We start from the raw sequence: 18,050 nt of genomic DNA on the forward strand, positions 1-18,050 counted from the left end.
AGGGTAAAGTTAAAACCACACTGACTATATTTAGGTTCTGATAGGATAATTTGGTTTAGAATGTACCCCTTTTAGGAAAAAAGCTTAAATTACTTTGCAATTATTAGAACATTCCAAGAATATTTAGTTTAGTACTACTAAACTTTTTTTTTTTTTAAAGACAAAACACATTTAAATAACTACACACAGCCCCTGTGTAAATGTTTTGTTAGAATGAAGGCCCCACTTCTCATGTACTAACCTTGGAAAGTTGGAGCTATAAGGAGGAGGGCTATCTATTCCTTATAATAGAAGCACAGAAAATGACCTTTAAAAGATAAAGCCTAAGAACTTTGATTGGGCAAAGGGGAGGGTGGAATGGGGAGAGGGCATGGGGGCAGGAAAGATGATGGAATGAGATGAACATCATTACCCTAGGTATGTGTATGACTGCACATATAGTGCGATGTTACATCGCGTACAACCAGGCAAATGAAAAGTTATGCTGCAATTATGTACAATGAATCAAAATGCATTCTGCTATCATATATACCTAATTAAAATAAATAAATAAATAAGTTAATTTAAAAAGACAAAGCCTAGGGCATAGGCTGGTACAGTGGCTATTAATATATTGCATTCTAGTATAATGGTATTTTAAGATTAAGCTCTGTACCAACACTCATAAGAAGAGCCTGTGTTGGAGGCCCAAACTAGAATCTAAGAACACTATTATTATAACTGGTGTCATGGGATCTGGAGAGAATTGTATCCTACACTAGGGCCACATATTTGCGGAAAAAAATGATTGTCATTGATTTCTTGCCAGTCACTTTCCCCCAACATGAACTTTTAATCATGAACTCCTCTCCCTCCTTTTCTTCCCAGTGTGGTCATACCATTGAGTTATAGAAGAACTGCCCAAACAGGCTTATATGTAAGCCCTGCCATTAGGTTAAAATTTAAGCTGAGAATATATTTTAGAGTAGTCAAGCCATGTTATTTTGAAATTTTCTGGAAGTATGCATGGATCAATATATATTTCAAAGCATGTAAGTCTTGAGTTAATCTTGGATGGTTTAGCTGGTTTTCTGCTGCTCTTAATTTAATATCCTTTGAACCAGGGACTTCTTTAATTGCAGACAAAGGGACATCTGCAAAACCTCCACTTCTACAGTCTACTCATTGGGAAACACTGGTTAGCACTATGTAGAGTGACCTATACTCTAATCTGGATTGCTAAGAATAAATCTCCAATTAAAAAAAAAATTGGTCAGATGGTTGGTCTGAGCAATTTACAAAAATGTTAAAAATTTTGGGGTGGGTGACAGATTTATTTGTATAAGAAACCAAACATGACAGATGGACTATTTTTAGCTATTTGGTGCGTGGGGGGAGGGGTACCAATGTAGATGCACTTTCAGAGGACAAAGGCTCAATACCAACTTTTTTATTAGTGCCCCTATTGCCTACATATAAATGAGAAAGTAATTCAGTTTCCCTCTCTTGTAGATATAACCTGGTATATGAATTTTAAAGTTTCTCTTTTATTTTTTTAACTTCATTTGTAGATGATTTCAGAGTTAAGACATTCTAGTTATTACATTATTGGTTGCAGCTGACTTATTTTCCTTATTTTGGTTCATGAAAAGGCATACCCAACTTCCCTCACTAATTTACAAAAGAACTCTATTCCTCTGTTATTTGCTGATGCATGTCATTACCTCACTGTGAATATTTGGTGTTGAAAGTCATAAAGATGGTCAAGATTTTCTCAAGTTCACTGCAAATTCCTAATCAGGATAGAAACCCTCAGATGTCCTGTCATTTAGCTTATCAGAATTGCTTAGTTTCTTATTTTCACTTGTAGCAGGCAATTGGAGATGTCCTTTGGCCCATCAATTCTCCCAAGGACATTGCTGATTTTGTATTTATGGAGCATGTAGGTGGGGGAGGTTTAATTCTGTCCTGAAAGAGACTGGTGAGCTGGCCTGATGGGAATCCTGCTGAGCAATAAGCTATCAAGTTGTCTCAATCTATTCAGACTGTTAAGCTATTATTAACAACCTATCAGGAACTGGGTGACTTATAAACAAGAGAAATTTATTTCTTAAACGTCTGGAGGCTAAGAAGTACATAGACAAATCAGCATCTGGTGAGGGTCCCCTTGTTTGTTCATAGATGGCTCTGTTTTCACTCTTAACTGTACATGAAAGTGAACATTCTCTGGGACTCCTGTTTAAAGGCATGAATCCCATTCATGAAGGCTCACGTCCTCATGACATAATAGCCTCTTAAAAATCCCATTTCCTAATACTATCAACTTGAGGGCTAAAATCTCAGCATTATGAATTTAGTAAGGTCAGAAGGACATAAACATTTAGATCACAGAACAAATGTTCTTGTTACAATTGCAAGAGAATCCCGCAAATTCATAGGAAACTAAGTAATGGCCTGACGTGACTTCATCCAACCCAAGTTTTAGGAATTTTAATAGTTTTTCCAAGATCCCTTTCTTGGTCTGTGTGCTTAAAAATGTCCCAAATCTAGTCTTGAGGTTATTCTCCATGCTCAAAGTTTTTAGAAGTAGAATTTTCTGTCCCCTCACCTTTTGTTCCTATAATACTCAACTTTCATTTCTACCTTTTATGCCTCCATGTGTATGCCTTATTTCTTCTTGACTGCATCAAAGGCAGAAAAATCCTCCATTAAAAATCAAACTGCAAGATTCTGTAATAGAAAATTTAGTTACAGCACATCAGGACAGCAAGGATCAAAATTCAAGATGCCTGATACCTACTGTGTATAAAAGAGGAAAATACTTCCCTTCCATTTTAGGGAAAAATGTTTTTTTCTCTTTGCTTTTGTCCCCTTTTTCCAATGATAAAGGGCAGCAGAAAGTATAAAATGCTTAAATTCACATATAAAATTGTTTAATATTTATATTCTAATACAAAAGGCTCTTACTATTACATTAGAAAAAGAAGAAATTCACTCTTCATTAGGTCATATTTCTGTTTGGCAATTTGGAAGAAAGGATTATTTGGAATCACCTAAACACTGAAAAAAAGAAAATGGAACCCCTTATGAAATATACTTCTAGGGACATCTAGAGACTTAATTCCCATGACCTTGGGAACTGAATCTAAATCCTGTTCTCTTATCTGAGAGACAGTGATAAAAATGTTTTCCTCATATGATATATGTGAGAATTATGGAGCTAATATATTTAAATAACTTCACAATCCCAGTAAAATTAAAAATGTTGATGGTGATGATTTGCTCTTTAGGTCAAATAAGCACACACTTTTACCTTGAATTAAAAAAATAAAAAAACTCTTCTACCCTTTCATTTATGTTACCATGTTGACTAATTCTCTGTTAAAGCATATTAAAGTATGACAGTTACCATTCCTTAGTAATTTTAAAAATTGGTTATACTTCATGAACAAGTTTTTTTTCTTTATGTGTAATAGTCACACCACCTCTCTGCTTCTTCATGCTTGAGGGGATCTCTAGACAAATCAACATTCATGATGATCTGAAAAATTCAATTTATGGGTAATAAAGTGGAACACTTTGATATTAGAGGCAAACATAACTTTGTTTCCTTTACCGACTATTGACTGTACTGAATAACCAACTAAACTGGCATTTGTTTACCTATTTGGCAATATTTGTTTTTTGCTTTGCATCAGACAATAATGCTCTAGGCATGATGATAGAGCAGGAAACAAATCCATGGCCTCCTGGATGTTCCTGTGTGCCAAGAGGAATAAAATCAATTGTGAATTAGAACAGTAAAAGGTTTAGTCATGGCATAAATTTCATTTTCTCCCTGGGAAACTTCACCAAACTGCGTCATGTAAGAGGAAAAATACATATCCAGGTTTGAAAGCATTTATGAAGAAGAAAGGGCAAATCACCAAGCTGACATTTAGATCCTACTATTAATTTGCTGATACTACAGGATGTAAGATTGGATAGGATACAGAAGCTTCCTTCTCACAGCTTCCAATCTAGTGGGAGGAAGAGATAAATATTTTAACTGCTATGAAGGCCTTAGTTTCTTTAATGTAATAAATGATAAAATAATAAAAAGCTGATGGAAACATGTTCATTCAGTTATCAAAATGAAGTACTCCACTGTGTCACAATTTTAGTGCTAATGGCAAACAGATTTTTAAAATGTTACAAACTGGGACATTAGTGCTTCTGGGATATGATACCTACTATTCTAAGTGCTTCAGTATTACAATTTCATTGACTGAACTACCTTATAATATTTTAGAGTAAAATGTTTTGGCTCTTTACTCTTAGTCATCCAAGAAATCTGTGTTCTTGGAATATATAAAACAAAAACAAAACCAGATAATTAACTTACTATTAGGGAAATGTGGGAAGCCTATAAAAACAGCATTGATATTAACAGATCTTAGATGGACTAGAAGTTGTAAGCCCCAATCTGTTCAGGGGAATTTGGGAAAAAATAATGGAAAAAGTATCACCTAAACTTGTCCTTAAAACAGGAAGAACATCTATGGGCAAAAAAGCAGATAGAAGAGGAAGATATACTTGATAAGTTTGGCTGCAGAAAAAGAATAGAGTAGGAAGAGCCCAAAGCCAGGTAAGGTGAGGCAGGGCAGGACTCCTCTTATTTTAAGACTATTGTTTGACAGACACAACCAGAATATAGAACAGTGCCAGCGTTTAAATCTTTACTTAGGCAAACATGGCCCCCTTGTGTGCAAATATCTCAGCTGGGATCATTCTAGAGCATCTTTTCCATCCTGCTATGATCTCTACCCTACTTGTTACCTTCTTTTGGAAAAGCATCTTTCTGTATGTCCTTTTACATCTTATTCACTTTCTAACGTGGTATTATTATAAGAAATATTGTTTATTATGGATATATGAAGAACTAGGGCAGGTTTACTTCTAGTTCTTAGACTAACTTTCAAGGTGGGGGGTATTACCCTCATTTACAGATGAGGAACTAGGTTTAGGAAGATTAATGGATCCATCTCTCACCACAAAACTACAGAATATGAATATTTGAAGAAGTTTGCCTGATTGAGCAGCTCAGTCCCATTCTACTCTTGTGATTTTTAACCAGTGGTATATATTTAAATCGCCTAGGGAACTTTTAAAAAGGAAATGTATTTAAGTAAGTTTTCAATTAAACAAAAGCTTACACATAGTTAAAAGGAATCAAATAATACTATTAAACTGGTAGTGAAAAAAAGCAAAACTTGGCCTTTTTTTTGACCTACCCTTTATTTTGTTCTTCCAGAGACAACAGCTTGTAACCTGTTTCTTACTGCAGATATTTCTGAAAAACATGTTTGTATCGCTTTTTCTAGATATACATATATGGGTATACACACACACACACACAGACTGAATCCAGTCCTGGTGGATGCTAGGGAAGCACTCACCTCCACCCCCATATTAATCTTGATTTGACTTTTCACAATTATGTCTCTCTCCTCTTCCATTTTCTCAAATGCTATATAATTATTTGCTAAACTAGTAGTCAGTATCTATAAGTGAATTTACATGACTAATATTCAGTTGCAATATTTTTTTATAACTTTTCATTTTTCCTTGGATTTATTAGTTTTGTTTTCTGAATTTTGAAAAGGCTGCAGACTAATAATTCATCCCAGCCTCTTTGAAAAATTCCTAGTCTACATTCAAATACACCAGGTACCCGTATCAATTTTTCTTTTTGAGGAGCCCTACCTGAACTCTCCATCTTCAGGATTTCCTGTTGACTTCATGCTGGTCTCGCCTCCCACCTTCCCACTTTATTAATAGTTATATTTCTAGTTTAGAAACCATGGCTACCTTGTAAGTAACAAAATATCTTCTTTTCCCTTCACAACAGACTGTGTCTCTCAACTCTCCACTTTATTAGAACACGAAACCTTTCCAATTACGTTTTCCTCCCTCCTACAACATTCCCATTTGTATTTTTACATCAAGACTAATGACTTTCACATTCTATTCTGTAACCATAATTAAATATTTCCTTAAAAGGGGAAAAAACCACACACAGAATTTGCATTATGATGGTAAAATATTATTCAATGAATAGCCAAATTTTATGCTGTTTGGATTTCCTTCTTGCAAAGATCGTGATCCCAATGCTGCTCACAGGGACATTAAAACAGAATGCATTTTCTCACGCTTCCACCATTTGTTTAAAATCGTGCAGCATTTCACATTTAGTGTTTAGAGGATGTTTTTCCCGTACAGTTTTGCTTTGTCCTTCACGTAGGATGAAAAAACATGCATTCCACTTCATATCCTTAATACCATCGGCTTTTTCTTCAGCGTCTTGCTAACAATCCACACCGGTATTCCCTAAGTTTACTGATTTCTTAATTTTCACTCAGGCCATGAATTTGTTGCACAATTTTTTTTTTTCCTGAAAAATTCGGTCTTCCTTTTTAATGATATATTCTGTGCCCTTCTGTTATATCCTGGAATTCGATCGGAGTTTAAGAATACAAAGTTTCTGATTCTGGGGGGTTTTAGCCGAAGGTCTCAGTTCCCGGACTCCCCAATGGCCTCTTTTTGGTCCCAGCAGGGGTCCCGCCACGGTCCAGGGAGCGCTAGGAGCGCAGAGCGCAGGCGCGGAGTGCGTCCGGGCCCCCTCGCGAGAACTCCGAGCTCCTCGCTCGCAGGTTCACTAAGTCCCGGGGATGCCTGGGAGTCGGCCATCATGCTAGCCGTCCAAGGCCAGCAGCTTAGTCACTTTTCTAAATGTGTACCTGCAAGCGGATGTTGAGGATCACCGAGCCTGCGATGTAGAAATACGGGAAGTTCATCCGTAGCTGCCAGGCCAGCTCGAAGAAGGCGAGCAGGGTGCGAGAGAGCCCCTTGCAGAAGACCCCATAGGAGGTGGGGGCTGCTGCCGGGTTTGGGGCCTTGACAGCCAGGGACAACGGAGCCGCCACCGGAGTCATCGCTGGAGCCCTGGACCCAATATCGCTGCCTGCCCAGCGCCTGGAGCCGAGGTTCATCGTAGGCTCTGCCGGCCCCGGAGCAACGGCCAGGACCAAAGGGCCGGGATAGCAAAGCGGCCGCCGGGCTCACCCGCGCCTCCCGCAGCGGTCGCTAGCTCGGGTGCGGTGCTGGGCCGGCGGGCGCTCCGCCCCTTCCTGTCTGCCTCTCCTAGTGGTATTTACCATTTAGAGCATACTCCGTAGAAGATCGGCAACAGGATGTGTTATGTAACGAGTACGCACAGCCGCAGTCATTATTTCCACTTTAAAGTGAAGTTACATAATTTTCCCAAGAGCACGCAGTTTGTAAGGGCCAAAGATGGCTCAAATTAGGGTTTGCTGTGATCTGAGATCTTACCCTTTCGATTTTATAATTAGGGCAAGATGGATCTCCTTACCTAAACTAGTACAGGCATATCTCTACAAATAAATACTTTTATAATAAATACTTTTTTATAATAAATACTTTTATAGTGTAAAGTCACAACCTTGGACTATGAATTTTCCTATGTATTAAGACTATTTAGGTTGCAAGCAACAATCAGTTATTTTAAGAAAAAAGGTAATAATAATAAGTAACATCTATGAATTTTTTTCCCAGAGCATATATATGACGTCATTTCCACTAATTTTTTTATGGAGATGCATTGTGAAACCTGGAGTGGAGTCAAGGCTTGGAATATTACAAATATCTACTTCCATGTCCTTAATACCCTTAGAGTAACATCATAATGGATGTCCCATAGACAATGCTTTTCTTGTATCTAAATGAAGTACAATTCATTACCTTCACTAATCATTTTCTAGTTTTGACTAGAAATCATTGCACTTTTCATCATACATAACCTCTGCAGGGATTATGCAAAGGTCTAATTTTTGATCATAACCTTCAGATTACAATGTAGTTTCAAAAGTCATTTCTCCGTTCAGCAAATCTATAGGAAGCTATTCAAAGCATAATTACTGTAAGCTGGAGTATTTCTGCTTCTATTGTCCTGCTAATAGTAACATGCCTTTGTGAAATTCGTACAATTTAATTGTGTGTCCACAGCCACAATTTCTTCTTTTGCTAGTTTGTACCAATACAACCCCAGCATTAAACAGCAAATTAGGGAACTGCTTATGACAGCCTCTAAAATACTGGTAGGTGGACACAATACCTTTATTTTTATGTGATGCAGAGGATTGAAGCCAGGGCCTCATGTGTGCTAGGCAAGCACCCTACCACTCAGTCCCAGCCCCAGCCCCAGTGTAAAATGAATGACAACTCTGATAACTGAGAAAATATGTATAGTTTTACTACAAAGGTGCAGTTCTCTTTGAAAATTGAAATACCATAGAGCCATTTAGCATTCAGGATTACAGAAGTCATTTTGTCCCTGGCTTTCTATTTCCAGCTATGTAAAAAATATGTGTTATCATTCTTCTTTGTACTCACAGACCTCACAGCTCAGCTCTGGTTAACTATGAGAATACTGTTTTCCATCCTTACTGCATGGGAAATATAGCAGCAACCCACTGATTAAATGGCAAAGTTGAATGCCTAGTCCAATGGGAAGGGATAGGCAAAGAAGACCAATTTAAAGCTCCAAATCCTACCCCTTAATGCTCTGAAGCTGATGAAGGATTTCAATTAAGTATCCTCCTGACAGTATATTATATATATATGTTTTCTTTTTGGTACTGAGGTTGGAACCTGAGGTGCTTAACCCACTGAGCCACATCCCCAGTCCTTTAACAAATTTTATTATTTATTTTTATTTTGAGACAGGGTCACTATATAAGTTGCTTGCCTAGAACTTGTAATTCTCCTGCCTCAGCCTCCTGAGTTACTGAGATTATAGTTGTGCACCACTATACCCATCTCAGGACCAATATTTTAGATGGTGTGTGTGTGTGTGTGTGTGTGTGTGTGTGTTTAAGTATTTATTTGTAGGTGGACACAATACCTTTATTTTTAAGTGATGCTGAGGATTGAACCCAGGGCCTCATGTATGCCAGGCAAGCACCCTTCCACTCAGTCCCAGCCCCAGCCCCAGCCCTAGATGGTTGTATTTTTTAATTCTGATCCTTGAATTTTAAACTTGAAGACTAATCTATGCTTCTTGCCAATAGATACATAATCAAGCTATCAACAATAATGCATGTCTTAAACCATTTGACTGAATGATACTTCACTTGGCCTTTTCTAGTTTTATTCCCTTATTTTTTAACTCTGCACCCCAGCTTTAATATTTTTTAGTAGCTTATTTAGCTTGATGATCCTTTGGAAAAATTTTAATATAAACTGCAGTGAGTCTGCATAGTATCATATTCACAGATTCTCATTTTTAAAAAGGATTTGCCATATAAGTGCTCTGTTTTATAAGGAATGCATTCAGAATGCAAGGATTGGATCCAAATGATCCAAGCCTAAAGGCAAAAGAAAAACTATTTGCATACTAACAAATAAAGTTCAACAATTCAATCTTTGGACATGGACACTTTGAGGTTTAGTTGAGACTGTTACGTTGGTTTAGTAAAATTCTCAGAGGAAAATCGTATCAGGTTGGTAACGATGATTATGTTTCATAGCACACTGGTCAGTTTCTGGATCATGAGTAAAATTAAGCACAGATATATCATACTGAAGTAGACTATCAGTTAAAACATCAGAGATTAAGATTTTCTGGGCTGGGGATGTGGCTCAAGTGGTAGTGTGCTCGCCTGGCTTGCGTGCGGCCCTGGTTCGATCCTCAGCACCACATACAAACGAAGATGTTGTGTTCGCCAAATACTAAAAAATAAATATTAAAAAAATTCTCTCTCTCTCTCTCCCTCTTTCTAAAAGAAACAAAAGATTTTTTCTTTGTATGCTAGTTGTAAGGAAGGATATTTTGCTAATGATGGTATTAAGAGAAATCATGATGGGTATGTTTGGAAATGGCTTGATGATACCGGTTGACTGCATTGACTATTTCAGGCATAAAGCTCTCTTTTTAGGCTTTTCATAAGTTTAGTCATCTCCAGAATTTGTCAGCTGTGTTTAATAGTATGTAAATTTGTATACTTGTGTTCACACCATACCATTAACTTTGCTCATAGCAACCTTATAATGTTTTCTTTGGACACTGATCAATCATTCAATCTTCTGGTTGCTCTCTGCCTAATAATTGTTTTTGAGTTCAATATGGCTAATTTTCTCAACCATTTTCCTCTGGATGAAGTGTAGAATTAATCATATGATCATTATGATTTTAATGGAGTCTTTGGTTTATTACCATTCATATTGGGTATAAAAAAATAAAAAGTGTTTTATGGAGACTAGTCATTGGTAACATGTGAAAAGAGAGACATATGAAATCACAACAGCTATAGTTTCTCTTGTTTCCTTTTATTTTAAAATATTTATTGCAAACCTGATTTACTTTATTGTAAAAATCCAGCTGAGTGTGATGCCTTTGGAGATAGTAGCTATCTTCTACCTTTCTGTTCACTTCATTGATTCTGATTCTAGGGAAGAGCATGTGGAGATATGCCTCACTGATAATGCTATGGAAAATTAAACTCTACCATAAATATCATGGCTCCACAAAAACCCTGTAAATACCTGCCCCATTTTTTTGTTCTAGGAAAAGAGAAACAAAGTAGAAGTCCTTATAAGAACAGCCACTCTTTTTTTTTGCAATTGCTTTATTTATATTAATATTTATTTTTTTGAAATGGTCCTTTTCTGTTGTCCAGGCAAGCCATGAATTCCTGGGTTCAAGTGATCCTTGTGCCTTAGTCTCCCAAGTAGCTGGGACTATAGGTATTCACCCAGACTTCTGGTTTGTTATGTCTTTAATATGTTGTATAGTTTTGAATCATTGTAATTCTCACTAGAATATGCTCATAACTAAACATATATTCATTTCCAGGAAGACTTTCCTCTCTCTTCTCCCCCTGCCTCATCTCTCTTTTCGATATCAGAATTGGAACATACTTAGTAATTCTCAAGTTATTAAGATGTATTCTGTTTTAGTAACAACAGCTGGAGATGCTTTCCATAAAATCACTTTGGAGATGCTTTCCATAAAATCACTTATCTCTGAATCTTTTACTGAAAAAAATTTAAAAAGTAGCAAGTTTGCCAAATTTCATGTTGAAGAATATGATAATATATATATATATGTATTAATACATGTTTTTTTGAGAATCCTGCTTTCTTCTGGGGAATAGAAAACCATGAGAAAATGTTTTTTTCTACTATTACAAGGAAAATAAACTGGCTACAAAGTCATAATTTATTTTGTGGTTGTTAGAGTTGAGGTTGCAAGTAAGCAGATAAATTGAATTCTGAAAGATGATTAGCCCTTCCAAGTAAACTATGTGAACTGTTTTTATCTTCAAAAAGAAGAGATTCTTGCCATAAACATAGGCTGAAGTTTTAACAGTTCTTACGGGGGTTGAGTGTAGGTTAGTGGGACAGTTTTGAATCCTTGGGAACTTCAGATATTTGTAAATACCAGCTCTTTTCTCTGGGCTTCTACCAGGTTTCCTAAACTTTGGGAATAGGGCAGGATAACCAAGAAAGTCCCTTTGTAGTACATAATAAAGATGTTCATGTCCTAAATCCTGGGACCTGTTAATATGTTGATTTATGTGGCAAAGGAACATGGCAGATGTGATCAAGGGTGTGCACCTTGGGATGGGAGATGTCCTGGATTATGTAGGTGGATCCAATCTAATCACATGAGACCTTAAATGTAGACTGTCTTAGTTAAATGTGTGTGTGTGTGTGTGTGTGTGTGTGTGTGTGTGAGATAGAGATAGAGAGAGAGAGAGAGAGAGAGAGAGAGAGAGAGAGAGAGAGAGAGAGAGAGAGAGAGAGAGATTTCTGATTTTGAGGAGGGAAAAAGGGAGCCAAAAGCTACAGGCTGGAAGTGATTTCTAGGAGCTGGGAATGGAAAGGAAATGGATTCTCTCCTTGAGTTTCCAGAAATCAATAAAACCCTGTCAACCACTTGATTGTAAACCTTTTTTTCAGACTGTGAAATCCTCTGTGAAACCTTTGTCAGACTTCTGATTATAGTACTGTAAGATAATTAGTTTGTGGTATTTGTTATTAAACTTCTGGAAAATCTTTCTAGCAGCAACAGAAATCTAGAACACAGGGAAGCAAGGTCTACTTAATCTGTACTTTGAATCCTGCTTGAGTAAAAGGTGGTCATTGGCTACTACCTGGGGATAAGCAAGAAAACTGCTCATGTCCTGAAATCCTGAATTATTAAGCAAAATTTGCCTGTGCTGGTGAAGGACAGAGAATCTGTTACAATTTGGACCCTACTGTAATATCATGCAGAAACTGTTTGGCACCACAGTAGGAATAGGAAATTTCTACTCCTGGATCTGCACTGATACATGTTAGAGGTCTGCTGCCATAGAGGAAGGACAGGAAACTCTGGTCCCACATTGAAACTAGATAGAAGCTGTCACTGAGGTGCAAAGCCTACCTATCCCAGACTCTGCATGGATACTAGTCAAAAGCCATTTGCTGCTGGAAGAGGGAAGTTAACCTCATGATACCAAGCTAGCCCCACAAGATATTGGTTGGTTGACACTGAAGAAGGATCAGGAAGGCTGCCTGACTTGGATTCTTATACTGACATTAGGTGAAATCCATTTGTTGCTATTGGAAGAGGGAAAAGGAAACCCACTTATAACCAGAATCCTGCAATGATTATAAACTTTTTTTTTTTTTTTTTTTTTAGTGTGTGTGTGTGCATGTGTGGAAGTGGTAAGAACACTATGCCCACACACGTCCCATGCAAAAGTACAGAGTCTACCTGTTATGGTTTAGATATGAGGTGTCCCCCAAAAGCTCATGTGAGAAAATGTAAGGTTTAACAGCAAAATAATTGGGGTATGAGAGCCCTAACTCAATCAGTGAATCCCATGAGAGGAATTAACTGAGTTGTAACTGAAGGCAAGGAGAGTGTGGCAGGAGGAGGTAGGTCACTGGAGGTGTGACTTTGGAAAATATATTTTGTATTTGGTGATTGGAGTCTCTCTTTCCTGGTTGCCATGTTCCCTGCTGCTTTCATCCACAACACACTTACACCATGATATTCTGCCTCACCTTGCACCCCACCCCAAGGAATGGAGCCTACCATGTGTAGACTGAGACCTCTGAAACTGTGAGCCCCCAAATAAAGTTTTTCTCCTCTAAATTTGTCCTTGTTGGGTCTTTTGGTCACAGCAGCAAAAAAGCTAAACACTACAGTAGAGGCAGTTGCTGGAGGAGAACAAAGAATTCCCATTGCCCCACCACTAACTTTGCTCTGAGTAACAAGCAATATCATATCACTGGGAAGGGAGTAAACGTATGGAAAGTGATCTTTCTTTATGTTGGATGTGTGTTCTCCTGAAGCTGAGCACAAATGCTGAAAACTCTCTGTTACTTCAGTTTTCCCACTAAATACAGGTGGTGGCATTCAGTCATTGGAGTGATTAAAATCTAAAGTCAGATAAACAATGGATTGGATTGCTTCAATTTCACATACCTGATGGTTTCACAGAGTAAGAGGCGTGTCTACTTCTTCTTGATAATATTTACCTTAGAATTTACGTATGTGTGCCCACCAAACTAGTAACCATAGTTAAGAGGAAACAATGGCCTAGAGTTTGGAATTATCATAAAAAGAGACTTAAAAAATAATCATGATACATTAAAAATGTAGCAGAAACGTGAATAAGTTGTGCACAAGTGGGAGTTTTTAGCAGAGATGGGAATTACATAAAGCATTCTGATGAAAACACTACAAATGGAAAACAGTGTTGGAGATGAAAGATTTCTTTGCCATTTATCAACAGACTGGACACAGTAAAGAGAAAGAATCAGTGATTAATGAAGTAGGTTAATAAAAGTTATGCAAACATAAAAGGAAAAATGAAGAGATGAGAGAAAATTGGAAACAATGGTTGGTGAGGATGTGGGGTAACTGGAGTCTTTGTGTATTACTGGAGGAGATACAAAATGTACAGTGTCTTTGGGTAAAAGTTACATATTTATATACAAATATATATTTTAATGAAGTTAAATATATTAAGCTAGCTGGAAAGCTTAAAAACTTGAGGATGGTATAAAATATCTAAAAGATATCTGACATACCCAGTGTGTTTAAATGTTTAGGTTTTGTATTTGCTTCTTCAGACCTTGTAAAGACTCTTTGATACCCTTTAATAAATATCTTTTATGTGGAATAGATTCTTCTAAACATTTTAATGAGTTCATACCGATATTTCCTAATCAAATTTTGTATGCTTATTTCTTTTCTCTCATTCTAAAAATCTTGGTATCTAATAACAACATTTGCAAAATTTGTGTCCTTCAGTATTTATAATACTTTCAAGCTAATAATATGCAGGTACTTCTGGCAACATATCTATTATATAATTTTAGAGTTTTTTTATTTTAGGATATATCTTTGTGGATATTAAAAGTCAAAATACCATGTTTTAAGATAATTTGAAACAATTTCTCCTTTTAAAGTATACATCAAACAGCATGCATCAAAATACATAAAATATTTGTTTTTATGTTATTTTTAGAGATTAATATTCCTTTTATTTTGTAATTTTATGATTGTTTAGTAAATTTTTATAGTATTAGACTCAAAACTTCAAAATTGAGTATATTTAGAGAAGCCTAATTTTTTTTTCTTTCCTTTCCTCTCTGTTTTCTTTCCTAAAGCTAACTATTAAAAAAAAGTTTTAGTTTCGGGCTGGGGTTGTGGCTCAGAGGTAGAGTGCTTGCCTACCATGCATGAGGCACTGGGTTCAATCCTCAGCACCACATAAAAATAAAATAAAGATATTGTTATAACTAAGAAAAAAATATTAAAATTAGTTTCTGGTAAGGACTTCTACCCTTTCTTAGATTATATATAACATACTATATATTGTTCTGTATCTTGTTTTTTTAAAAAAATTAACAATACAGCTGGGCATGTGATGTATGCCTGTGATCCTGTTGACTCAGGAGGCTGAGGCAGAAGGATTGCAAAGTTCCAGACCAGCTTCAGCAACTTAGTGAGGCCTTAAGCAACTTAATGAGACCCTGTGTCAAAATTTTAAAAATGAAATGAAATAAAAAGGGCTGGAGATGTGGCTCAGTGGTTATCTGGGTTCAATCCCTGGTACTAAACCAAGTCAAACCAAACAACAACAGCAAAAAATTTAAAAATATTATTAGAAATGACTCTATAACACTCCATAGTAATCTTTTTAAGTCCTTTTTACAGCTGAATGGCATTCTATTCATCCTTTCTCTCTGCAGGTATTCATTGATTCAAGTTATAGAAACTTAACACATTTCAATGCAATTTTCATAGTTGCCCAGCGGTCATTTGCCTGTGTGTGTGTGTGTTTGGGGTGAGGCAGTACTATTGGGGTACATAGAGTTTTTCACATCTCATATTCTCTTGACTAGAACTCAGTCACTCAGTCACACTTAACTGCACTTTAGACTGGAAGATATACTCTTGTGTGCTCAGGAAGAAGAGGAGAATAAGGATTTTGGTGAGTTCCATAGAATCTGTCACAGTTTTCATGCCTAATCTTAAATCATCATGTATACTTTTCATCCTACACATGAAGCACACTTATCTTCCTTCCCTGGGAATACAAATTGAAGTTCTATATTCAATTATATTGGCTTTAAGTTCAGAGTTTCTGAATGATGGGTAATCCTCATCATCACTTCTGATGTGATTTCTCATGGTCTGGAAATGAATAAAAACAAAAATCACAAGATGAATACTGGCATCTATTCCCAACTCCAAGATTAAAATTTATAATTAGGGACATGGGTAATTGAAAGAACAAACTCCTTTCACTTAGAAGAAAATAGTAGAAACATAACCGCGAATTGTCCGCAGCAATGACATCTCCTGAATGGCTATGGAACCACTTGCACTGGCTTTACAATGAAATTCCTGATTAGTCCCTCTATCTGGGCACCCTTATCCATCCATCTCTATGGTTTCTGGTTCATGAACATCATGCAAGTCATCAGAAATATTAAGTATGTAAGCCAGAGGGTGGAAAGGTAGAGTGAAAAAGAACAAGTACATCTAAATGGCTGTACTTTCTATTCTCTTCACGGGTATTTACATTTAAATAATGGATTTACACTCCTTTTCTAGTTACCGCAAAAGAACAAGACATCAGCAATAGCAAAAGTTCTAAACAATGATTCTGCTCCTCTGCCCATTTTTCTTTTCCTTTGATTCTGGGGGCACTTAACTGATCCACATTTCCACCACTTTTTATATTTTAATTTTGAAACAGGGTCTCACTAAATTGCTTAAGGTCTCAATAAGTTGCTGAGGCTGGGATCCTCTTGCCTCAGCCTCAAGATCCACTGGGATTAGCGGCATGTGCCACTGTGCCCTGCTGCCAATTTGCTCTTAAAATGCCTATCTCCTTTCTTAATTTGCCTTATGTTTCACATCAAGTTCTAGTTTGGACATTTTTTATTTCATTGACTTCAGTGGTCTGTGACTTTATAGAAAGATTAATACCATTTCCCCAGGTATTTGCAACTTTCTCTGGTTTTACTTAAATGAGAAAATCTACAGCTAAGCCCCCATCATAAATTTGCGGGCAAGTTTTCAACCTTTCTTTTGTGAGTAGAGATTCAGGAAAGCTGGTATTTGGATCCAAACGATCCAAGCTTTAGGGATAAAATTGCAAATCAGTGCAAATTACTCTCTCATATTTGCATACTAACAAAATGGAATTTTTTTAAGAGAGAGTGAGAGAGGAGAGAGAGAGAGAGAGAGAGAGAGAGAGAGAGAGAGAGAGAGAGAGAGAGAGAGAGAGGGAGAATTTTTAATATTTATTTTTTAGTTCTCAGCGGACACAACATCTTTGTTGGTATGTGGTGCTGAGGATCGAACCCGGGCCGCACGCATGCCAGGTGAGCGTGCTACTGCTTGAGCCACATCCCCAGCCCAACAAAATGGAATTTAACCTTTAAATCAAAATTACAAATAGACTGTTACTACTTAGGACTAGCAGAACTGTTTGATAGGAACAAAAACTTTATGTTAAACAGAATTCATGCCCACAAAAAAATCTTAAAGATTTCTCAATTAAAACTGTTCAATGATGCATCAGATATATGCCACACTAAAAAAGATATGGCAAAGTGAAGCAAACTATAATTATGTTCTTAGGAACTAAAATTTTTCTCTCTTCAAATATTTCATTTAGTTGAATTGGAGAATATGTGACTCATGGCAGAATTAGGAAAATTATTGACAGTATTTTTTCTAATTATTATTATTATTTTTTAAATATTTATTTTTTAGCTTTAGGTGGACACAATATTTTATTTTATTTTTATGTGGTGCTGAGTGTTGGGTACAGAGCAGGCTGAACTGTGTTGTCTGCAGAGCAGGCTGAACAGATGTTGGCTGCAAGATAGCCCACGCACTCAAACCCCCCTCTATCTGGTCCTTTATCACCTGTTTGTGTCAAGTCCCGCTCAAGGCTGAGCACTCAACCCCCCTTGGGCCAACAAGGCAGCTTGCAGACCCAGAGGCCCCATTAGATTTGGGCTATAAAAACTCCCTCCTGCCAGGCCCCCCTCTCTCTTGCTCTCTCTTGCTCTTTCTCTCTTGCTCTCTCTCTCTCTCTCTTGCTCTCTTTATCTTTCTTGCGTGCGCTCTCTGTCTCTCTCTTGCTCTTGCTCTCTCCCTGTTCATCTCTTCTCTTCTTTCTCTTTCTCTCTTTCCTTCTTTCTTTTCTCTTTGTTGCACTGCTGCAATAAAGATCTTGTTGTGGTCACTTTCCTTTCACTGAGGACCGAACCCAGTGCCTCACGCATGCCAGGCAAGCGTGCTACTACTTGAGCCACATCCCCAGCCTCAAAGTCACGCCCAACGTTAATTATTTTATTATGTATCCACAAATTACATTATTGGCTTAAGGATGATGTTATCCTAAAAAAATCATCTCCAGAATTAAGTGCATTGAAAAAGATTTAAATTTTTTAAACTCATAAAATCTTTTATTGGGGTTGGAGCTGTA

At 37.0% G+C, this 18,050-nt stretch overlaps 1 protein-coding gene across 1 annotated transcript; it reads right to left on the reverse strand.

The window, feature by feature from the left end:
- Nucleotides 1-6,042: 6,042 nt before the first annotated feature.
- Nucleotides 6,043-7,169, reverse strand: Smim10l1 (small integral membrane protein 10 like 1). Its single transcript, XM_005331914.5, has one exon. The coding sequence runs from the start codon at nucleotides 7,008-7,010 to the stop codon at nucleotides 6,747-6,749; it is 264 nt and encodes an 87-aa protein (XP_005331971.2). The 5' UTR covers nucleotides 7,011-7,169; the 3' UTR covers nucleotides 6,043-6,746.
- Between the last annotated feature and the right edge of the window lie 10,881 nt (nucleotides 7,170-18,050).

The sequence above is a fragment of the Ictidomys tridecemlineatus genome, chromosome 6 (genome assembly GCF_052094955.1).
Source record: "Ictidomys tridecemlineatus isolate mIctTri1 chromosome 6, mIctTri1.hap1, whole genome shotgun sequence".
Classification (NCBI taxonomy): Eukaryota; Metazoa; Chordata; class Mammalia; order Rodentia; family Sciuridae; genus Ictidomys; species Ictidomys tridecemlineatus.